This window comes from Marmota monax, unplaced genomic scaffold (genome assembly GCF_021218885.2).
Source record: "Marmota monax isolate L192 unplaced genomic scaffold, Marmota_monax_Labrador192_F-V1.1 WCK01_AAM20220418_F8-fsc00151, whole genome shotgun sequence".
Classification (NCBI taxonomy): domain Eukaryota; kingdom Metazoa; phylum Chordata; class Mammalia; order Rodentia; family Sciuridae; genus Marmota; species Marmota monax.
Genome location: NW_026694226.1, coordinates 3,697,245 through 3,721,363, shown reverse-complemented (window position 1 = coordinate 3,721,363; position 24,119 = coordinate 3,697,245). Strand labels below are relative to the sequence as shown.

At 44.3% G+C, this 24,119-nt stretch overlaps 3 protein-coding genes across 3 annotated transcripts; 2 read left to right on the top strand and 1 right to left on the bottom strand.

Annotated features, from left to right (window-relative positions):
• Positions 1-7,018: 7,018 nt before the first annotated feature.
• LOC124108335 (olfactory receptor 2AP1) lies at positions 7,019-7,945 on the top strand. The gene has a single exon (XM_046466822.1). The coding sequence runs from the start codon at positions 7,019-7,021 to the stop codon at positions 7,943-7,945; it is 927 nt and encodes a 308-aa protein (XP_046322778.1).
• Positions 7,946-11,921: 3,976 nt separating this feature from the next.
• Positions 11,922-15,695, top strand: LOC124108332 (integrin alpha-7). The gene is made up of 5 exons (XM_046466821.2): positions 11,922-11,981; positions 12,305-12,418; positions 12,642-12,740; positions 12,831-12,956; positions 15,011-15,695. Exons 1-5 carry the CDS (start codon positions 11,922-11,924, stop codon positions 15,239-15,241), a joined length of 630 nt encoding a protein of 209 aa, XP_046322777.2. The 3' UTR covers positions 15,242-15,695.
• Positions 15,696-15,975: 280 nt separating this feature from the next.
• LOC124108331 (thiol S-methyltransferase TMT1B-like) lies at positions 15,976-18,054 on the bottom strand. The gene is given in 2 exon segments (XM_046466820.2): positions 15,976-16,424; positions 17,486-18,054. Coding segments are annotated over 2 exon segments (735 nt in total). The 5' UTR covers positions 17,984-18,054; the 3' UTR covers positions 15,976-16,187.
• Between the last annotated feature and the right edge of the window lie 6,065 nt (positions 18,055-24,119).

Below are 24,119 nucleotides of genomic sequence, written 5' to 3'. Positions count from 1 at the left end.
CTCAAAAAAAAAAGTTATAATTTCTAAAACAACTGCTATTTTCTTTTGGTCACAATTATCCTAAAAATAAAAGACCCAGAATAGCAAAAGCAATTCTAAGCAGGAAGTGTGAATCAGGAGGTATAGCGATACCAGATTTCAAACTATATTACAGAGCAATAGTAACAAAAACAGCATGGTACTGGTACCAAAACAGGCGGGTGGACCAATGGTACAGAATAGACGACACAGAGACTAATCCACAAAGCTACAACTATCTTATATTTGATAAAGGAGCTAAAAGCATGCAATGGAGGGAGGATAGCATCTTCAACAAATGGTGTTGGGAAAACTGGAAATCCATATGCAACAAAATGAAACTGAATCCCTTTCTCTCGCCATGCACAAAAGTTAACTCAAAGTGGATCAAGGAGCTAGATATCAAATCAGAGACACGCCGTCTGATAGAAGAAAAAGTTGGCTCCGATCTACATATTGTGGGGTCGGGCTCCAAATTCCTTAATAGGACACCCATAGCACAAAAGTTAATAACAAGAATCAACAAATGGGACTTACTCAAACTGAAAAGTTTTCTCTCAGCAAGAGAAACAATAAGAGAGGTAAATAGGGAGCCTACATCCTGGGAACAAATTTTTACTCCTCACACTTCAGATAGAGCCCTAATATCCAGAGTATACAAAGAACTCAAAAAATTAAACAATAAGAAAACAAATAACCCAATCAACAAATGGGCCAAAGACCTGAACAGACACTTCTCAGAGGAGGACATACAATCAATCAACAAGTACATGAAAAAATGCTCACCATCTCTAGCAGTCAGAGAAATGCAAATCAAAACCACCCTAAGATACCATCTCACTCCAGTAAGATTGGCAGCCATTATGAAGTCAAACAACAACAAGTGCTGGAGAGGATGTGGGGAAAAGGGTACTCTTGTACATTACTGGTGGGACTGCAAACTGGTGCGGACAATTTGGAAAGAAGTATGGAGATTCCTGGGAAAGCTGGGAATGGAACCACCATTTGACCCAGCTATTGCCCTTCTCGGACTATTCCCTGAAGACCTTAAAAGAGCGTACTACAGGGATACTGCCACATCAATGTTCATAGCAGCACAATTCACAATTGCTAGACCGTGGAACCAACCCAGATGCCCTTCAATAGATGAATGGATAAAAAAAAATGTGGCATTTATACACCATGGAGTATTATGCAGCACTAAAAAATGACAAAATCATGGAATTTGCAGGGAAATGGATGGCACTAGAGCAGATTATGCTAAGTGAAGCTAGCCAATCCCTAAAAAACAAATACCAACTGTCTTCTTTGATATAATGAGGGCAACTAAGAACAGAGCAGGGAGGAAGAGCAGGAAGAAAAGATTAACATTAAACAGATACATGAGGTGGGAGGGAAAGGGAGAGAAAAGGGAAATTGCATGGTAATGGAGGGAGACCCTCATTGTTATACAAAATTACATATAAGAGGGGAATGGGAAAATAAACAAGGAGAGAAATGAATTACAGTGGATGGGGTAGAGAGAGAAGATGGGAGGGGAGGGAGGGGGGATAGTAGAGGATAGGAAAGGTAGCAGAATACAACAGTTACTAGTATGGCATTGTGTAAAAATGTGGATGTGTAACCGATGTGATTCTGCAATCTTTATTTGGGGTAAAATTGGGAGTTCATAACCAACTTGAATCTAATGTATGAAATATGATATGTCAAGAGCTTTGTAATGTTTTGAACAACCAATAAAAAAAATTTAAAAAAAGTTATAATTTCTAAAACAACTGCTATTTTCTTTTGGTCACATTTATCCTAATCACTTACTTATCATGCAACATAGGTTCTTTCTAACCTTTGGAGAACAGCCTATTATAGTTGAAATCAAACGTCTCCCAAAGACTCATGTGTTGAAGGCTTGGTCCCCAGCTAATGGTGCTATTAGAAGGTGGTGGAACTTTTAGGAGTAGGGGCCTAGTGGAAAGAAAGTTAGGACATCAGAGTGTGCCCTTGAAAGGGGTATGGGAACCTTGGTCCCTCCCCTCTCTCTTTTTGCTTCCTGACCAACACAAAGGGAGTGGTTCTACTTCCTACCATGATGTTCTGCTACAAGCAATGGAGTCAGTCAACTATGAACTGAAACCTCTGAAACCATGATCCAAAATAAATAATCCCTCCTCTAATTTGTTCATCTCAGGTATTTTGTCCCAGCAATAGAAAGTTTACTAACACACAGCCCCGCCTTTTCAAATAATTAATTTTCAAATACTTTCCTCCATGAATCACTCCCTGAGCATATTTCCACTTCTTGCTCTCCTTGTCTTATTTCTGATTCTTGATCCCAAATTCCAGTCTGCACAATTTGCAGTCTAGAGTAACTCATGAGACATGACCACTCACTCACTTCTTCAGCTATCCTTTCTATTTTCCTAATCTCTAGGGAAAGAGATTTCCTTAAACAAATCATTTATAATCTATCAGAGCTAAATGGTTTCTAATAGCAACTTATGGAAAGTTGCTAATTCTATAAACATATTTGAAAAAACTTTCTTCTCCATAAACATATTTGAAAGAAACAAATGAACTATTGCCAAATATAGTTTTAGGATATTTATTGTAGTGGAAAATAAAAAATGGGAAGTATTTGGGGAGCATATCCTATGTATCAGGTACTAATCCACACCCTTAACAATTATATTTCTATTTAATTGGTATTGTTATCCTATTTTAGAGAACAGGAAAATGAGACTGAGAGAGAGGAAAATTGTTGTGTAATTTAATATGAAATTGATACCATCTGATCTATAAATACCACTACAAGGTACATACCCAAAGAAAATGAAATCACCTTGTCCCCCCACACCTTCCCTACAAACCCACCTCCCAACTCATCTCTCTGGACCCTCTTCCCTCAGTTATATGTGTAAAGCTTGTTCCAAAAATTGTCAACAAAGGACATCCATTAGCCTGTTCCAATAAGGATATACCTGTATTCCCATGTTTATTGCAGAACTATTCAAAACATCCATTATATGGAATCAATCTAAATGTCTGTCAATGAATGGATGCATAAAGAAAATATGATATGAGGTAGGCATTGTGTGCATACCTGTAGTACGAGAAAAGTGGGAAGATGTAACAGGAGGATCACATGTTCAAAGCCAACTGATCAACTTTGCAAGACTCTGACTCAAAATAAGATATAAATAGAGCTGGGGCCAGACATGGTGGTGCACACCTGTAATCCAAATGACTCTGGAGACTGAGGCAGGAGGATGACAAATTCAAAGCCAGCCTCAGCAACTTAGCAAGATCCTGAGCCACTTAGCAAGACCCTGTGTCAAAATAAAAAGTAAAAAAGGCTGGGAATGTATCTCAGTGGTTAAGCACCCTGGGTTCAATCCCCAGTACAAAAAGAAAAGAAAGAAATAGGGCTTGGGATGTAGCTCAGTAGTAGAGAGTCCCTGAGTTCAATCTCCAGTACTGCAAAAAAAAATAAGAAGGATAAGAAGATGAAAATAAAATGTGATTTGTATACAAAATGAAATTATATTCTATTCAGGCATGAAATCCTTTACTTTTTTAAATATGGATAGACCTAAAAGATATTGTGTTAATTGAATAAGTCAGGTACAGAAAGACAAATACCATATAAGCTGATTTATATGTGGTATCTAAAAAATAGATCTTAGAGACAATGAGAATAGAATAGTGTATACCAACAATAAGGGGGTATAAGAGGCAATTGGGGCAGACAGAGAGATTGGTAGTGGGCACACAAGAAGAAGCAATTCTGATGTTCTGTAACATGGGGCGGTGCATATGAATAACAATAATGCATTATATATCTCAACATAGTTAGAAGAAAGAATTCAAAGATACATTTCAAAAAGAAATGTTAAAGTTTAAGTTACCCAATGTATATAGAAATCAAAAGATTGCATTGTACTTAAACATGTACAAATATTTCATGTCAATCAAAATATAAAATTAGTTGATTTTTTTAAAAAAAGATACTTGATTATTTGGTTGACCATATTCCCTTTCTTGGCCTCCCCATTGTGAGATATACATAAAACCATGTATAGAAAAGACATTTGTAAGACATCGTGTAGTGATTATTTTGTCCCTAATTCTGGCATTTTATTTCTAAAGCTAGAATTGGCTTTCCTGGTGTTTGTATTCTATTAATAAATAGGTGATTAACCTAATAAATTAATTGCTGTGAAGAAGTCCTTGGATAGCAATGTGTCAGTCTTCCTAGGAAATAAATACATGTCTTAACAAGTTCTCCACTACGGTAAACTGGAGATTTGCCAGCATTTTCTCAGTATGCGCTTCTACCCTTACTTCAGTTTGACCTTTCCACTTTTTTTGTTGTTGTTGTTTTGTATTTCATTTCTTTACGCATCCTCCAAAAAAAATGAAAACTGCTTCTTACATGTCTCTAACCAATAGTCCATAAGTGAACTAACTGAAATGAGGCCAGTGATGTTTTTTAATAATGTGGCTTTTCAGGATTTCCATGATCTGACAGTGGTTCCACCCAGTCTGCTTATCCAAGTCAAGATCAGCTGTGCCCATCTGCCGCAGTCCGGCTGCAGCAAAATAACCGGGGGGTGACGAACAACTTGTGTAGATTGATACAGCAGGAGTGGAAGCCGTTTATTGCAGGACAGGAGCAGTATTTATACATTCCACACAGCTTATCAGTCAACCAATAAGGAATCTCCACACTTAATGGCTCGCTTTTGTTACTTCTCAAACCACACCCTCTGGCATTTTGCCAGGCACCATCCAGACTTGTTTACGAACTCTAACATTCCCCTGGCAAAATGCCAGGTGTTATTTTGACTTGTTTACAGACTCTAACACCCATCCACTGGGGAAGGATAATAACACTTCATACTCTTCCTCTTCTGATGCTCTCTTGCTATGACCCCCACCGTCTCCACATCAACCCATCTCTCCAGACCCTCTAGTCTCTCTGGACCAACTTGGCTCAGCTATATGTATAAAGCTCATTCCCAAATTGTCAACAAGGACACTCATTAACCTGTTCCAAAGAAGAATCCCCAGGGAAACTTGTGCTTTTACATTCAATTGATCCCCCGGTGCATGTTCTAAACAAAGTAGACAAAACCTCTGTCGCTGTGAATAAGGAATATCTGAGATGTAAGAGAGAGTTCATATTCTGCCTTCGGAGGTCAACAGCCTCATTTCTTCTAGGCCAGAAAAATCCAGAACTACTTTATTCCTCAAAAATCTTTTCTTTTAGCCTCCTACTTATTAACTCTTCTTTCTTCAACTCCAGTCTCACTGAGTGGAATAGCAGAAACCATCAAATCCTTGATAAATCAAGAAGGGACAGGAGCAGAAGAAGGTTACTTCTTACCAAGATAAGCCCTGGAAGTTTGTGGGGTTTTGTGAAATCCATGATAGGATTTGATGGCAGAGAATGTAGAAAATGCAATAAAGTTTATATTATCTTTTAATTATGTGACCTTATAATTTTGATTTCCTTCTAAGAATACTTAGGAGTAAAATCTCCCTGTGTCATTTGGATGGTCAAGGAAGGAAGTGTGCTCACTGTTCATAGTCTCATTGACTACTTCTCTGTGGTTGTGAATCCTGAAACTTATGCAAAGGAAAACTCCAGGTTGGTAACCAGAAGGGCAAGGCTACCCAGAGCATTGTGTGATTTTTCTTGATCCCAGATTCCATCTGTGAATGGAATACAACCCACTAGAGGGTTATGTTGTCAATTAGTGGGTTGCAAACAATATTTTAAAGGAAATTAAAATATAATAAAATAGAAATATGTAATAAGGAGTGTGCTGTAAAACTTTTATTTGAACTAGATATATATGTTGGCTGAAAAAAATACATAAAATGTAGAATGAATTATGGTCAAAAATGCTTGGAAGCTGCTGCCTTGTAAATGTTTATAAAAACAATAACTAGAAAAAGTCTTGAATAAATCAGTGAGGACATTCCCAGATAATGTGCCTCTTTAACCACATGAGCTCACAAATAGGTAAAGACTTGAAATGCCCATAAAGTGCTCAAATGTAGAGCCTCCCAGAAAACCAGAGATCATAGTTTTATACACTTTTCCCATAAAAGTTACATATTCACACAAAATGGTTTGCTCGTGATAGTGGATTCACAGGCGTAGCACATCTAATCTAGGAATTATTGGATTCCTGCTTAAGAGCTCCTGCCCTAAATATCCTTAAGTTCCTAAAACTCCTTAGCATGTAATGCAATCTCTTCATCCTTACAGGAAAGTAAAACTATATCTAAAGATTCTGAATGCATTAGAGTAAGTAAATGCAGATTATTACCCAATAAAGCTACTGCTATATTGACAGGTGAGGAAGATGTTCCAAAGGACAGAATGACATGTGCCTAACACAGAGAACTTCAAATTCTCATTGACAGACACAGCCAGAAAAGACTGGAGGGTCCATTGGGAGGAAATGAGGAACTGGCATTTCTTTGACATCAAGAGAATTAAGGAAGTTGAACCAGAAGAAAAATGAGAGATTCCTCTAATTATACGGGAAAAGAAAACAGCAATTCTGAGAGGAGTTAAGCAGACAAAGGAGGTAAGGCAATGAATGGCACCGGTGGAAAGTAGGGGAAGTGAATGCTGGGGAAAAGAAATCAGCAACTATTCTGGAAGGAAGCCGCAGCTCGAGGCATTCCTTTGTTAAATGACTACCTGAACTTCTTGAACATCATCTGAGAGGCAGCCACTTGTTCATGCAGGCACTGGGGAGGGTACTGTGTTGGGAAATAATGACAAGAATTTTCCTACAAAAGGGACTGTGGAGAAATCAACACCATTCAAATGAGCCATTGATCTGGATCATGTCATCACAGGAAAAGTTCATGGTTCCCTCCATTTTGTTCTCTTCAGATTTCCCATGTCCATTTCAGAGCACCTCTTCCTTTTTCCCCTTTGATTTCTCCCTTTTTTACCTTGAGACTCAAAAACTATTCAACAATGAAAAATAAAACCAAATTAACTGAGTTCGTCCTTCTGGGTCTAACAGATGTCCCTGAATTCCAAGTGGCAATTTTCACTTTTTTTTTCCTGACCTACTTTCTCAGCATCATTGGAAACCTGACTATCCTCATCCTCACCTTGTTGGACTCCCACCTTCAGACTCCCATGTATTTTTTTCTCCGGAACTTCTCCTTCTTGGAAATTTCCTTCACGAACATCTTCATTCCCAGGGTCCTTTTCAGCATCACCACAGGGAACAAGAGTATCAGCTTTGCTGGTTGCTTCACTCAGTACTTCTTTGCCATATTCCTTGGATCCACAGAGTTTTATCTTCTAGCTGCCATGTCCTATGATCGCTATGTGGCCATCTGCAAACCCCTGCATTACACGAACATCATGAGTGGCAGAGTCTGCACCCAGCTGGTTCTCTGCTCTTGGCTGGCTGGGTTAATGGTTATTATACCACCATTCACTCTGATGAATCAGCAGGACTTTTGTGCATCCAACAGGCTGAATCATTATTTCTGTGACTTTGAGCCTCTTCGAGAACTCTCCTGTTCAGACACTAGCCTCATGGAGAAGATAGTCTTTCTTGTGGCATCTGTGACCCTGATTGTCACTCTGGTACTAGTGATTATCTCCTATACATTTATCATCAGGGCTATTCTGAAGCTTCCTTCAGCCCAGCAGAGGTCAAAGGCCTTTTCCACCTGTTCTTCCCACATGATTGTCATCTCCCTCTCTTACGGAAGCTGCATCTTCATTTATATTAAACCCTCAACAGAAGGAGACACATTCAACAAGGGAGTAGCTCTACTCATTACTTCAGTTGCTCCTTTGTTGAACCCCTTCATTTACACCCTAAGGAACCAACAGGTAAAACAAGCCTTCCAAGATATTGTCAAAAAGCTTGTGAATCTTTAAAGAACTTAAAAATTAAAGATTTGGAACTGGATGGGTATCAACCATATACCAAGCTCTCTGATGGTTACTAGGTACCCAACAAAGAATTAAAATCCAGTCTAGTGAAACTTGGAAATAAATAAATTGCAACCTGTTGTTAAATTGATATAGAGCAAGCAAAAGAGTATCTAATCCAAAATAATGTTTGGTTGTTTGTTATCTTCTACTCAATACTGGCACTGGAGACTATATGACAACCTATAATTGTCCATAAACTCCATTTTAATGACCATTTTACTTACATGAATTTATATGTTCAATTTCCTACTTAAGAAAAAGTGAATTAAAAAGAAAGTGGAAATTTTAAGACAATTGATAAATCAGTTAATTGCTATACTTTCATTTGGGCAATGTATTATTATTTTTAAATTTTAGAATTTTTTCATTTATTTATTCTCTTAAACTTACATATTAATAAAGTTAATTGCATGTGCTTGGAAAAAAAGAAATGAAGAAGATTTTTTTAATTGAAAAAGTAATTGAATTACTCAGTTGAACAACTCAATGTGAATTAGCCCATAAATGTTTTCAGAGAGGATACCATTTATATTGGATTTTGACAAGTAGGAATAAGACAAGAAATCAAAAACATTGAGTAGAAAAAATATTTGGGGTAAGAGCCCAAAATTTTAATCCAAGGAGCTTGAATAAGTGATACTGTCATTTATATCAATCAAAACAAAAGGAGTAAGAAAAATGTGGAGATTATAATTTTAGTTTTGAATTAAGTTAAATTCTCATCTAAAATAAAATCAATACTGATAGTGTCAAGGCATCTGAATTCAGGACCACCCTCTGGATTTTGCAACCCTTTTCTCATAGGTGATAATTGATGGTATGGGGATATAGGGGCTCAAATAGTAAGCTCTAAAGGTCCTCCCAATATTTAAAGAGCAGCAAACGCAGATGGGAAAATTAGAAAAATAAAATATCTGTGGAATTCATGGAAAGAGAATATCTTAAGAAACAGGTTGTTGGCAATGTGAAATGCTGCAGAGAGCAATTAAAATGAAGAATTAAAGTATTTGAATAAATAATTAGAGTTTCATTGTTTATCCTAACCACTTTGAGAAAATGTTCAACTTGGAGGTAGGGTAAGAATTAGTCAGACTGTAGTGTGGTACTGGTGAAAAGTTAAAGCTGAAAAGGTAGAGAATGGTAAAAATATAATTTCAAGAACAGAGGAATAAAAAAAAATGACCACCTAGTTATGTTCCCTCATAGTATTCTATGCTTTCTCATTCATAGTATAACCAAAATAATGGTTATATTTTTAATGTATTCTTTTCTAGTCTGTATGGTCCAGGAGTGCAGAAATAATATGTTCTTTTTGTTTGTTTGTTTGTTTGTTTTAGTTGTAGATGAACCTAACAACTTTATTTTTTTAATGTGGTGCTGAAGATCAAACCCAATGCCTCACACATGCTAGACAAGTGCTCTATCACTGAGCTACAAGTCCAGCCTGGAGATAATATATTTTTGATCACAATTCCAACTGCAATGCCAAACAAGAGTATGCTACTGAATGGATGAATGAATGATAGATGGATAGATGGATAGATAAACAATTGGATGAGGGAAGCCAGGACAGGATATTTTTAAGTGAAGACCTTTGATCGTTTTAGTATTTACCAAAAGCACTAAATTACAAAAGCATGCTTCATATGAACTTCTTAGGTCTGCATATAAAATTTACAGATGGGGAAACTGAAACTTAGAAAAATGAAAAAGCTTCTGCAAGGACACACAGATAAGTGCCTGGACTGGAATCAGAAGTTGAATAATATTGGCACCTGTGTAACCACTGAGCCATGCAGCCATTCCAGTAGACTTTAACATTTACTCTCTTCAGCATGACCAAGTATTTTAAGTACCATTGACTTTTTTTATCTATTGCATGCTTCTCCAAGATCTCAACAGGCTTGATCAGAAAGCTTTAATACACAAATCTATTTAGGAGATCAGAAGCATACAAAAAGCCATATTATTCCACCCTATTGTTCTTTTTTTAATTATATAATTTTATTAGTGCATTATAGTTAAACATAATTCTGGGGGGTTACGTATTAATAAATTTATATAACATAATTTGCTCCATTTCAATCTCCAGTGATGCCTCCTTCCCATCCCTCCTCCTTCCCCCTCACCTGCTTCCTTTACCTTATTGGTCCTCCTTCTTTTCATTTGTTTTTAAGTGTTATACTTAAAAGTGGAATTCACTGTGACATATTCATATATGCACATTGCATGCTTTTGTCAATTGTATTTCACATTTCTCCCCTTTCCTTGTTCCTTCTTATTCCTCCTCAATCCCCTTCCTTTACTCCATTGTTCTCCCTTCTATTTTTATGAGTCCCTTTTTAATGTTTTTATTAATGAATTATAAATAAATAGTTGGGTTCATTTGACATATTCATGCATTCACATAATACAATTTGCTTCATTTCAGTCCACAGTGACTTTTCCTTCCTTCTCCTCCTCCCTCCTACTCCTCCTCTTCCTCTACTCTATTGGTCCTCCATCTATTGTTATTTTTTTAATTGGTGCTTGAGAGAAATGCATAAAGGTAAAATTCATGGTGGTATGTTTATATATGTCCATAGCTTAAATTGGTAAATTTCACTCCACAGTTTCCCCCTTTTCTCATCTCCCCTCCCTCCCCCTTTGATCCCATCCTCTACTCCACTGTTCTCCACTTTTTTCATGAGACTATTTTTTTAAGTTAATATTTCTCTCTAACTTCTTCATATGTGAAAAAAACATTAAATCTTTGACTTTCTGTGTCTGGCTTGTTTCATTTAGCATGATGTTCTCCAGTTCCATCCATTTACCAGAAAATGGCATAATTTCATTCTGGTTCAGTAAAACTCCATTTTATGTATACCCCACATTTTCTTTATCCATTCACCTGTTGATGAGCAGCTGGGCTCTTCCATAACTTGGCTATTGTGAATTTCACATGGATGTGCCTATATGCTGATTTTAGATCTTTTGGATAAATACCAAGAAGTGGAATACGTAGGTATATGGTGGATCCATTCCTAGTCTTTTGAAGAATGTCCATCCTGCTTCCCAAATTAGTTGTACTAGTTTGCATTCCCAGCAACGATGTATGATTATACGTTTTCTCCTAGATCCTTGCCAACATTTATTATTGTTTTTATTATTGATTATAGCCATTTTAACTGGAGTGAAATGAAATCTCAATGTAGTTTTGATTTGCTATTGCTAGAGTTGTGGAACTATTTTTTTCAAATATATGTGGCAATTTATATTTCTTTTGAGAAATGTCTATATAGTTCTCTTGCCTACTTATTGATTCGGTTATTGGTGGGGTTCCTTTGTTGGTTTGGGTATTAAGTTTTTTGAGTGCTTTATATATTTCTGTACATTAATTCCCTGTCAGAAGAGTACCTGGCAAAGACTTTCTCCCACTCTGTAGGCTCTCTCTTCATACTCTTAATCATTTCCTTGCTATGCAGAAGTTTTATAATTTTCCCCCTCCTCTCTCAACTTCCTAGTGCAGCTTCTCCAATTGGAGCAGTCAGAGCTCATCTTTCCCCACCAACTATCACAGAGCCCATCTGGCCATGTAGCCCTTGGCCTTGGAAGTTGGGGGTCCAGGGACTGTGGAGTAACTTGTGTGTGTTCTGAGTGTGTCTGCACCTATGTGTGTGTGCGTGTGGGTATGTATGTATGTATGTGAGAATAAATACAGCTCCTACTATTCAGGAATCAGGAATAAGGAATGTGTTTGCATGAGGGGGATGTGAGTCCTAGTGACGGAGGTGAGAAATCATTAAGAGGCTGAGGTTATAAGGGTGTGTGTATGCGGATGGAGGCATGCACTAAGAGCTGGGTGGGCTCATGGGGCTGAGCATGTAGGAGCGTGGGGAGGCTCCATGCACGTCTCTTCTGTGGGCATGAGTGTGCAGAGATGGATGTGCAAGGAGATGCTGTGCAGCCTGAGCTTGTGGAGTCTTGGGCAGTTCTGAGTGTGAGTATGGAAGGCCACATGGCCATCTTGGTGTGCAGGACCAGCATGGTCATGATGTAAGGAGGGGATGGAGTACTGGATTCATAGAGGAGAGGTCTCTGCCTAAGGGAGGTGCTACCCAGTGTACACGCACACAGTGGGTGTGTAAGGCGTGAAAGGCCCAGGTATGTAGGGATTGAGGAAGCCATTTCCTCCTCAGATCTTGGGGGATGCTGTTGGCCTCTTAAGAAGCTTGGGTGGATAGAAATCTTGGGAGTTAGAGGTCCAGATGTTCCACCTCCAAGCCTCCTTTTCAGAGGCTCAAGGAGATTTCTTGTCCTTAGGACTGCGCCCGGGGTACTGCCAACTGTGTGGTGTTCAGCTGTCCACTCTATAGCTTTGACCGTGCGGCTGTGCTGCACGTCTGGGGCCGCCTGTGGAATAGCACCTTTCTGGAGGTGAGGGCTCTGCTGGGCTTCAGGCTGGGTTTCTTCTTCTGCAGAGGCCCCACTGGGATTCATCGCTACCTTGTTCTTGTCTAAATGCAGCATATTCCTGAACCAAGACAGACAGAATCAACCTTGGCATTGGGCACCATTCCATTTATAATTTCAGGAGCTGGGGGAAAGTGAGGGGAACGTGGGGCATTTAGGAGGAGGGTCCCTTTCTCCACTCTCTTAGGAGTACTCAGCTGTGAAGTCCCTGGAAGTGATTGTCCGAGCCAACATCACAGTGAAGTCCTCCATCAAGAACTTGCTGCTCAGAGATGCCTCCACTGTGGTGAGTTGCAGGGCTGGGCTGGCTGGGTGGGGAGACTCTCTTCTTTCCTTCTCCCTCCAGCTCTCACTCCATTAACTCCTTATTCCTCAGATTCCAGTGATGGTATACTTAGACCCCATGGCTGTGGTGGCAGAAGGAGTCCCCTGGTGGGTCATCCTCCTGGCTGTGCTGGCCGGACTGCTGGTGCTAGCGCTGCTGGTGCTGCTCCTGTGGAAGGTGAGGCTTGGGGAGGGGGGCACCTGCTGGAGGCTAGACTTCCTGGTTGGGCAGGCAGACATTTGAACTGTGGCTCTCTCACTCACCTTCACACGGATGTATTCAACAAATCTACATTAAGCGCTGACCCTGCATGCACCAGGGACTCTATCCAGCCCTGAGTGTTTCAAAGATAAGTCTGATGCAGATCTTATTCTCAGGAATTTTGTAGCGTAGTGGGGTTATTGAGCCTCACAGTCAAAGACAAGGCAGAAGGGGTTGAGTTGAGAAAGGGGGAGTTCAGAGGAAGGGAGACTCAAGAGCAGAGGGCTGTGGAGCTGGGTCTTAAAGGAAGGTGAGTTGATAGAATCTGGATATGGGGAGATGGGGTGGGTGGGGCCTGAGCCTTCCAGAAGGCCCCTGGTAGGCAAAGACATGGAGCTGGGGAAGTATGGTCTGATTTAATGAGTGTGGCAGTGAAGGCTGGAAAGAAAGCTGTGGCCCAAAAGGCCACCAAGTGTGGAGAACTAGTTCCAGGAAGCTGCCTGCAAAGCTGGACTTTGAGCTTCCACATACCAGGTCCACATGGAACCATTCTTGAACACACCCAGCTGTAACAGAATCCCATTGATATCTGGAGTGCAACGTAAAAACACACCCACCCACATATCAGTACAGGCAGTCACATACATCACCAGGGCTCATCGTCTCTGAGCCACACACCACATCTGGGGATGGGTGCAGAACCGTGCATGTCCTTGGGCTCTGCGGGGCACTGCCCTACTTCCCACCTGTCCCCTGGGACCGATCACAGAGTGAGCACACCTTTTGGCAAGTGGACCAGGCTCTGGAGTGGCATCTAAGCAGTGGGGAACCTGCCCAGTCTTAAGGGAGATTGATGTCTTCATGAAACTGGCCCCAGGATGCTTTCCCCCTGCACCCCAGAAACAGCAGAGATAAGGCCCCCTCGTCTTCAGTCTTTCCATCCTCTGCCTCTTTTGCTCCCCTCCTCCCTCAACTTCCCAGTGCGGCTTCTTCCATCGGAGCAGTCAGAGCTCATCTTTCCCCACCAACTATCACAGAGCCCATCTGGCTGTACAGCCGTCGGCCATGGAAGTTGGGGGTCCAGGGACTGTGGGGTAACTTGTATGTGTGCATGAGTGTGTCTGCAACTATGTGTGTGTGTGTGTGTGTGTGTGTGCGTGCGTGTGTATGTATGTATGTATGTGAGAATGAATAGAGTTCTAGCATTCAGGGATCAGGAATAAGGAATGTGTTTGCATGAGGGTGATGTGAGTCCTAGTGACGGAGGCGAGAAATCATTAGGAGGCTGAGGTTATAAGGGTGTGTGTATACAGCTGGGGGCATGCACTAAGAGCTGGGTGGGCTCATGGCTGAGCATGTAGGAGTGTGGGGAGGCTCCCTGCACGTCTCTTCTGTAGGCATGAGTGTGCAGAGATGGATGTGCAAGGAGATGCTGTGCAGCCTGAGCTTGGGGAGTCTTGGGAAGCTCTGAGTATGAGTATGGAAAGGCCACATGGCCATCTTGGTGTGCAGGACCAGCATGGTCATGATGTAAGGAGGGGATGGAGTACTGTATTCAGGGAGGAGAGGTCCCTGCCTAAGGGAGGTGCTACCCAGTGTACAAGCACACAGGGGGTGTGTAAGGCGCGAAGGGGCCAGATATGCAGGGGTTGAGGAAGCCATTTCCTCCTCAGATCTTGGGGGATGCTGTTGGCCTCTTAAGAAGCTTGGGTGGATAGAAATCTTGGGAGTTAGAGGTCCTGATGTCCCACCTCCAAGCCTCCCTTTCAGAGGCTCAAGGAGATTTCCTTTCCTGCTCCTCGGGCCCCCTCTTGATCTTCCTCTTGCTGTGAATGAGAACCTGGGGCCCTGGCACTGGTGGTACCCTGGGTACTGCCCATGGTGCTGGGTGCTGGCTGGCCTGTCTCTGTTCTGCTTCAGCTGGTTGTTTCTCTCCCAGGGGTGGTGGGGGCAAGGTTCTGTGCTGTGGGTGTATATCCCCAGGGCCTCAGCCCTGCAGCTCCTCATAGTCTGGCTTGGCGTCCTTATAGATGGGATTCTTCAAGCGGGCAAAGCACCCTGAGGCCACAGTGCCCCAGTACCATGCAGTGAAGATCCCTCGTGAAGACCGGCAACAGTTCAAGGAAGAGAAGACAGGGACCATCTTGAGGAACAACTGGGGCAGTCCCCGACGGGAAAGTCCTGACGCACACCCCATCCTGGCTGCTGATGGGCACCCTGAGCTGGGCCCTGAGGTGCACCCTGTGCCAGGCACTGCCTAGCTTCCTTGGTCTCATCCTAGCCCAAGGGTCCCTTCCACCTCTTCCTGAGTGGCTCCTCTGGATGAAGAGAGTAGAATTGGTTGCTGACACTGCCTCAAGATTTGGCAGGATCTGCTTTCTCAGGAGCACAGACCTCACCCACCCATGAGAACCACCCCGATCTTCCCCTTGGAATGCTGGGAGACAAGAGGGTGTCAACCAGGGATGGGGCTGTGGGGCAGGGCAAGAAGGGCAGGGATGTCCTGCTATATGGTGGGGATCAGAATCCCTCCTTCTGCCACTCCCGCTGTGTAACCTGTCTCCCCCAAAGTGCCTTAGCCGGACAGTCAGGGAGGAGATTGTGTTGCTGACTCAGGGGCTTCTCCCTCCTCAGTTTCCCTTCTCCTCTGACCTTAGTTTGCTGCATCAGTCTAGTGGATTTTGTCTATTTATTAAAAAACATTTGAAGACAAAATCTCTGGCTTCTTTGCTAAGTGCTGCTCCCTCCTCCCCAGGGTCTCCCCTTCTCTCTGGTACCCCCACAGCTCTGGATAAAGGTGGTAGTGGGGAGGGACACTCGGGTGGCCAGGCAGGGTTGCAGTACCGTGGCTTCTGAAGCTAGTCTCAGGGGCACATAGGAGTAACCTAAGGAGGGCAGGGGGACCTTTCCCATGGGGATAAGGGAAGGGATGGGAGCTGTCCTAGGAAGCGGGTGGGTGAAGTCTGGGAATTTTTAGTTAAGGAATGACAGAGCATAATGTTTTCCTCCCTCTAGTCAGGGTAGGATTTTTTTATTAGAGCTAGAGATTCCCCTCAGGCAGAGGGAGGGAGGAACTAGGGGATGATGGTGGTAGGGGAAGCTTCTCTCATTCTTGATTAGATCCCTCTCAGCAGAAGACAGATTTGCCTGTGGATGGCTTTTTCTGACTGGGGACAGGAGAGGCAGCAAATGACCCCCCATGGAAGTTTATTTCACAGCCTTCCCCATGATGTGGGGCCCAACAGGTAACCATTTGAAGGGAGGGGGCTGTCGTTCCATTTGGATCTCAGAGAACTGGGCATTCTCCAGGTCCTTCCAGGTCTCTCTGGTAAGGTAGCAGCCATCCCCAATGTGCTTCCAGGTGGGCTCAAAAACTTGCTGCCACATGAAGGCCTGGCTTCCTCGCGGATAAGCCACGTGCTCCCAGAAGAACAGCACTCCTCCCTGGGAGGGAGGAGAGGGTCAGTGTCACTAGCTGCTCCATCCTGCTCCTTCCTCCTTCCCTCTGATCAAGCCTGGCCAAATCTCTTAGTGAAGTGGGAGCAGCTGATCTGAGAGTTTATGGAGCAAACTGCTGCTCTGACATTTTCTACAACCCCTGCTCCTACCCTCCCTCAAGGGGCCTGTGAAGAACCTCTTGTAACTGAGGGGGAAATGACTGCTGAGAGATCTTTAAAGAAGGTCCAGAGGGCAGACAGAGGGTGACTAAGACACAAGGGCAGATGGCTCAGTATATACAGATGCACCAGGCCTCTCTACCAAGACTCAGGTGCGTGCCATAGCTGTTCCTGACATCTCCTCCAACATCCCAGGGAAGCCTCAGACCCTGCCCGATAACCACAGGGGGTTTCTCCAGCTCTTCTCTTCCCACTACCCTCCCCTAGTGATTCACTCACCCCCGTGCTCTTAATTAGCAGCTACAAGCTGGTGATGTCCAACTCTCTATCTCCACACTGCATCTTTTCCTGCCTCCAGTTCTAGCCCTCTAACAGCCCACATGGTTTCTTGCTTGGCTGTCTCAGCAGCTCCTGGGACCTAACAAGTCCCAAACAGTGTTCCTCCATTCCAGCAAATGGTCTAGCACCCATTATCCCTTCAGTTGCTCACACCAGAAACTTGGAAACTATCCTAAACTCCCCTCTCTCTATGCCCCGCTTGTAATATTATGGATTTAAAAAGTGTGTGGATTCTACTCCCCCTAATATCTCAACTGGCACACTTATTTCCCCACCCTCCATGTCCTGTTTAATTCCTCTGATCTCAATTTAAACTTCACTTCCTTAGGTGACTTCTCCACCTCCCTCCACTTCCTGTTAGGTGACTCTCCTGCCTGCCCCAACAGCACCCTCTTGGGTCCACCATGGTCACTCTTATTCAGCAGCAGGTGGCGGTAGTGGGGTATCTAATGTACTAATACCTCAGTTCCCCCTCCTGGGGCCCCTGAACTCTGGGGTGGCCAATGCTGTTTGCCTGCCCCTGGCCCCCGTCCTTCCCACTCTGCTCACCGGCCTCAGCACTCTGTGGACTTCCTGCAGGACCCTCTTTGGGCTCTGCACAGAGCAGAGCACCAGAGTGCAGACCACCACGTCCATGGAGCCATCAGCCACTTGTTTCATGTCCTCTCCAGGGGCCACCACAAACCGCTCATATTGGAGGTGCCTGTTCTCAGCCATGCTCCTTGTCAGGAACTTCTCAAAGTGGGGATTTGGGTCCAGGCAGGTGATCCTGCAGCCAGCAGGATAGAACTGGAAGTTGGCACCAGTGCCACAGCCCAGCTCCAGCAGGGCCACCTTCCCTGAGGTTCCCAATCAGCCCCTTTATCTGATGAAGAGCTCCTGTTTCTTGCTCTCCATCCTGTGGTTGGTTTTGTCAGCCAGTGCGGCCGTCAGGTAGGGGAAGTAGCTTTTGCACAGGGGTTTCCAGAAGCCCAGCAGAGCCATCAGGTGCAGGGGCAGCATCAGGAGCAGCATGAGCAGTTGCAGGAGTTGGACCAGGACATCCATGGCACCAGCTTCAGGTGGTGCTTCTGTTGGGGCACTGGCCTTCTTTCTCTGCCCAGCCTCTGCAGAAACCAGTCTCCCCTCCTCCTGTTTTAGGACTTTGCTCCTTGTGTCCAGATTGGCAATCTTCCTTACAGTTGGACAGGGTGTGTGGCATTCCTCCAGAGGGCAAGGTTCTCTCAATCCTATGGGCTCTTCAGAAGCTTTATGTGGGGCAAAGGGACAGGTGGTGCCTGTGTTCTAGGGAGCACTGCCCAGCTGGGGAGGGTGGTATCTCTAAGGCTGACTCACCTTAGAGGGGAGTCTTAAGGGACACCAGGGATTATGTCTCAGATCACTGCTTCATGGGAGCCAAATGCCAGGGAAGAGCTGCATCATGGGGAATATCCTAGTCTCATTCCAATCTCAGGTCTGCTTCAGTTGACTGTGCAAGCTGGAAATTCTGGTTGGGTTCCCTGAGTACACTCTGAGGGCTGTGTAAACTGTAACAGGAGGAGGCCTAACAGAAGGTTCAGGGTTAGACCTGATATAGCTTAAGAAAAAGGGAGGTTACTGGTCAAAAGAAAAGCACTTTCTGAGCTTACTGGTGTTTATTTTTAAATGCAAGGCCTCAAAATTCCAGAAATAGGAGAAAGAAAAAAAAAACAGAGTACAGATGAAGTCAAGAGACCTGTGTGCTAAGAAGTCTGAGTTCTGCCACTTAGTCCTGTATCTCCTAGGCAAGTGTCTTTATTTTCTTGGTTTTGACTTCTCATGTATTGTGGAGAGCCATCCTCACGCGTGACTGGGCCACTCCCGGTTTGGGTCTGAGGCTTCTGGCTGTGTCGGAACTTTCCCAGCCCTCTCCTGATGAGAGAACCCGTCCGTGTGGGGGTGTGACTGACCACTGACCCCGGGGACCCAATCACTGACCCTGACCTTGGAGTGCGGGCCCCCCTCAACCTTCATTGGATGGAATTCTCCCCTGAATTTCTTGTTCCCCAATAAAAGTCTACTCCCTGGTGTGCTCGCTCTCTCTCTCTCCTTTTAGCCCTGAGTAATCCTTGCTGCCCTACAGGTGGTTTGCCGAGTCCGGCCAACGGAGCCGAGTCCGGCGAGGGACGGCGGGGTTAAAAAATACACAGGACACCAAGGTTCTTCATCCAGGAGGGAGCGTGTGCGCGCTTTATTGCCAAATTTGTTCCCCTTATATATCTTTTTAACAGCTGCAGGAAATTACTCAAAAGTGAGGAGGGAAGAGTAATAACTGCGTCCTTGGGTTACCATCACGTCACCGTCCCCTATCAGGAGGCTCGAACAGGTCAAGATGTTCCCAAGAGACACATGTGCTCTAGGCAGATAAACAGGGAACCACAAGCCCGCGTCACGGCCTTGTGAGCTGGCCACATTGACATGCATAACAAAGAACTGGGGGTTGAGTCCCCAGGGGCCAGGGCGGGCCTGCTACCAGCAAGTCCCCCTTTTTTGTTTTTTGCATGTCAATGGGAATCAAGTAGCCCCTGTCTTAGGTAGTCCACCGCCCCTGCACTGCTTACCCATCTCTGGGGAGGCCCATTCCCCTGGCTTAGGTTGCAGTGCAAGCGTGGAAGTTGCCCGTCACTGGGTACTACAAGATCAGCTCTTGTCCTACGTAAACGGACACTTTTCAGTTAGGATGTCATGGCCAGCAGGACACAACTGCGGATCCCAGTCATCATCTTTGCCAGTGGGATAGATATGACCAGGGAGCTTTCTGAACGTAAGACTCTGGGATGACGGCACCAAGTCGGCAGGGTAATTAGGGACCTGGGCAAAAGCAGGCATACATAGGAGGGCTCGGGTATTGGCTCCTGTCCAGTTACATCTCATCTCTGGATGGGTCGTAAGTACACCTCGTGGGTGGAGTCGTCCATCTCCAGGCGTTGGTAGTGAACCTGTATTGGCTTGGAGGTTAAAATGTTAATCTGGTCCTTAATGAATTGAGTTATTCTATTTGCAACACAAGGTCCCAAGGTTGCAATCAAAAGAAGACCCAGTAAGGGCCCCAGGAGGGGAAGAAGGTAGGGCAGGAACCCATTCATCCCAGTCCAAAGAGGGTTCTCGAATAATTCTTTTCTCCTTTTCTCTAGGTCTTCTTGAAGCTCCTTGATTTTAGTGCGAACTATGCCCGATTTATTGGCATAGAAGCAGTACCTTTCTCCTAAGGCTAAACAGATTCCCCCTGATTGGCAGTCAGTAAGTCTAGGCCTCACCTATTTTGGAGGACCACTTCTGCCAAAGAGTGAATTTGGTCTTGTAAGTCTTTAATGGTGCCAGATAGGGTCTGCACATCACCTATAAGCTGCTGAGATAGACAGCGGTAGGAATGTATAGCCGTACCCAGTCCAGCTGTGCCTGTGCCCACAGCAGCCGTTATCCCCAGTGTGGCGAGTAATGGTAGAGCCTGTATAGCTCGCCTGTGTCTTCTCACTAGAGTGTCTAGGCTGGGGATGGGCAGGGGCTCATCCCCAGGGACAATGGTTATGTCAGGGAGGAGCAGGGTGAGAACGCAGACACCTGTCCAATTTGTAGGGAGTCTGGGAAAAGCTAAATTTCCACCACACATAAAAACTGTACCATTAGGGGGACAAATGGGCGGAGTAGGTGAAGAGTAATTCTTTACTAATGAGCAGTTCCCAAAGGAAGAGACTCCAACATCAACATCATAGGTATTATTTTGCATCATGCCCAGAAGGCAAGACATAAAACCACCTAGAGGCTGCACCTTAAAGGGTAGCCCAGATTGACATGTGTTGTCATCATCAATGGTATAATTAATGGGGACCACCAATGGCATGACTGAACCTGCCGTCATGCAGAGCCAGCAGTCACTAGCAAGCGTGGGATCAGAGTTGTTAAGTAAGAAAAGGGTGGTTTTTAAGATATCCCACGTGTTGGCATCCAGATCTGGGAGCTGAGACTTAGGCAGCACCAAGGAGTGGTATATGAGGTCAGGGACCTGTGGTTTCAAAAGCCTGATGATTTGAAGATGTTTAACAGAATCCGTGCCCCCCCCATCAGAGATCCCTGTGGGGGCTTCAGTGGGCCAACAGGAGGGCTTACCGACTTGACCCTGGCACCCAGCCAACTGAAGATAGGAGTCAATTTCCCCCTGAAGTCCCAGGGTCGTTGCTCCTTCCCGAGTCTGCGTCTACTGGTCTCGTGCAGCGTTCCGGGACCCAAATGGGTTTTTCCATCCCTGGAGGGAAGACACATACAGCTCCTCTCACTCTAGCCAAGAGTGGAGCAGGGGGTTGCCACTTCCCTGTAGCCAGATCCTTCCATCTTATCTGTGCTTTTTGTATGGTGGGAGGGGAAAAGTGACGCTGCACCGCTGTACGGCCTTCGGCGTCAGTGAGCAAAAAATTTAAAGTGAATAGAGTTATGCTTAATAGTGCATGTGGTCCCTGAAAACTCTGGTATATCTCCCCCTCTTTTGTTTTTTGCAAATAGGTTTTAAGATGTTGATGGGCCCGTTCAACAATGGCCTGTCCTTGGGGGTTATATGGGATTCCTGTTTTGTGTATAATATCCCACTGTGAGCAAAATTTTTGGAAGGTTTGACTAATATAAGCTGGGCCATTATCTGTTTTTATACATCGAGGGGTTCCCATAAAGGAAAAGGTTTTAACATAGTGCTGTATCACGTCCTTAGCCTTTTCTCCTGAATGTAAAGTAGCGGAGATAAAACCAGAGAACGTGTCTATACTGACATGCACAAAAGACAGTTTTCCAAAACTAGGAATATGAGTTATATCAGTTTGCCAGATGTCATTTGGCTGAAGGCCCCTTGGGTTGACTCCCAGAGAAGGGGAATGGATAAAAGGTGCACAAGTAGGACATAGGGAGACAATTTTTAAAGCTTGATCCCGGGAACATCCTGAGCGGAAGCGCAAAGTTTGTGCGTTTAGGTGAAATTTATTATGAAGTTGTAGGGCCTTATCATACTCAGTTATTGTATATATAAAATTAGTGGCATGTGTGGCAGTGTCTGCCATGGCGTTGCCCGCCGCCAGAGGACCTGGAAGTCCGGAATGACTTCTAATGTGACCTATGAAGAGGGGGTCTGCCCTAGCCCATATAAGAAGCTGCACTGTTTGTAGTTGATCCATGATAGTGGATTGTTTTCCAATATAAGGTGCCGTCTCAATCGCGGAGGCAAGCCTGGCGATATAGAGACTGTGAAAACATTAAGGGGCACTGAGCTATAGGTCTGTAAGGCCAATATTAAGGCTGCAACCTCCGCTTTTTGGGCCGAACAATCGGCCACTCTCTTGCGGATGACTTGGGTCCCATCTGAAACGACAGCAAACCCATTTTTGGTCCCGTCAGTGAAGACGGTTTGTGCCCCCAGGAGAGGATCCTTTTTTAGGATCTTTGGGAAAATTATTGGACATGTCTTTAGACTTTCAAGGAGCCTGCTTTTAGGGTAGTGATTGTCAACCTGTCCCATGAAACTACAGAAGAAAAGACACCAGAGATCATGTTCCTGTCTTAATTTAGAAAGAATGTCTTGATTATATGGTAATATGAGAACATCAAAGGTTTTCCCAAACAAGGCATCTCCTAGATATTTTGCTTTCCAAACTAATTGTATTACCAGATCATGGAAAGGTATCAAGACCCAGGAGGGGGATGCAGGTAAGTGAACCCAATAAATAGGACCAGTCTGCCAAAAGACTCCAGTCGGGGTGAGTTTTGACAGCAGAACAATGAATAACAAGGACTGGGAGTAGTCCACCTGCATCACCTGCATCTCTTGTAAGGCTGTATCTATCAATCTAAGTGCCTTCAAGGCTTCTGGAGTAGGTTTTCGCGGGGAGGTGGGTGAGGGGTCTCCTCTCAAAAGGTCATACAGGGGTTTAAGTTCACCAGTAGGGACATGGAGGGAAGGCCGCAGCCATTGGATTTCCCCCAGAAATGTCTGCCATTGGTGCAGGGTTTTGAGCTGGTTCACCTGAAATTGAGGCCTCTGGGGAGTGATCCCTACCTTGTTAATAGTATATCCTAGATAGTTATAAGGATACAGAATCTGCACCTTCTCTGGGGCTATAATCAGTCCGGCCCCCTTTAACAGGGACTGGAGGAATTCATAAGACCGGAAAAGTGCTTTCCTATCAGGGCCTGCCAACAATATATCATCCATATAATGGACGAGGTAAAAGTTTGGGAATTGTTACCTAAAGGGTTGCAGAATTTTTGCTATAAAGTACTGACACATAGTAGGGCTACTGGCCATTCCTTGAGGTAAGACAGTCCATTCAAACCGCTGATAGGGTTCCCTAAAATTTATTGAAGGTAAAGAGAAAGCAAAACGTTTACAATCCTGGGGGGCCAGGGGAATAGAAAAGAAGCAATCTATTAGGTCCAAAATAATAAGATGCCAATCTTTAGGGATAGCTGTGGGGAAGGGTAGTCCTGGCTGTAAAGGTCCCATGGGCTGCATGGTATTATTAATAGCCCGCAGGTCTTGGAGAAGCCTCCATTTTCCAGACCCCTTTCTTATGACAAAAATAGGAGTGTTCCAGGGGGAAGTGGAAGGCACTACATGCCCCACCCTAAGCTGTTCCAGAAGGGTCGCGGCCTGCAATTTGTCCTTAGTTAGGGGGCACTGTTCTATCCACACAGGGTCATCTGATAACCAAGTAATAGATAGAGGATGTGGCCGCATTTCAGTGGCCCCTAGGATAAATTTCCTAGCCCCCTCCGATCTCCTCCACTTCTGGTAATTTCTTCTGTAGGGTCCACAGGCGTTGCCCTTCCCTCATGTCTTTTCCCCAGTCCTTTTCCAGGAAGCCATCCCATATCTAACATCATGTCATTAACAAATTTATTACTCCCTTTTAGGGTCTGAGTGGTGAGGATAGCTCCCATTTGTTGAAGTAGGTCCCTTCCCCAAAGGTTTGTGGGGAGTCCAGCCACTACGTAAGGCTGAAAATAACCACTGTGTCCTTCCTCATCTCTCCATTTTAGAAAGGAGGCACTTTTTTCTGGTCTCGTCTGCCCAATCCCCTGTAATACAGCTGAGGGATCTTGGAGAGGCCAAGCAGACGGCCATTGTTTCTTAGAGATAACAGAGACATCAGCTCCTGAATCTAATATCCCCTTGAAGATTTTATCC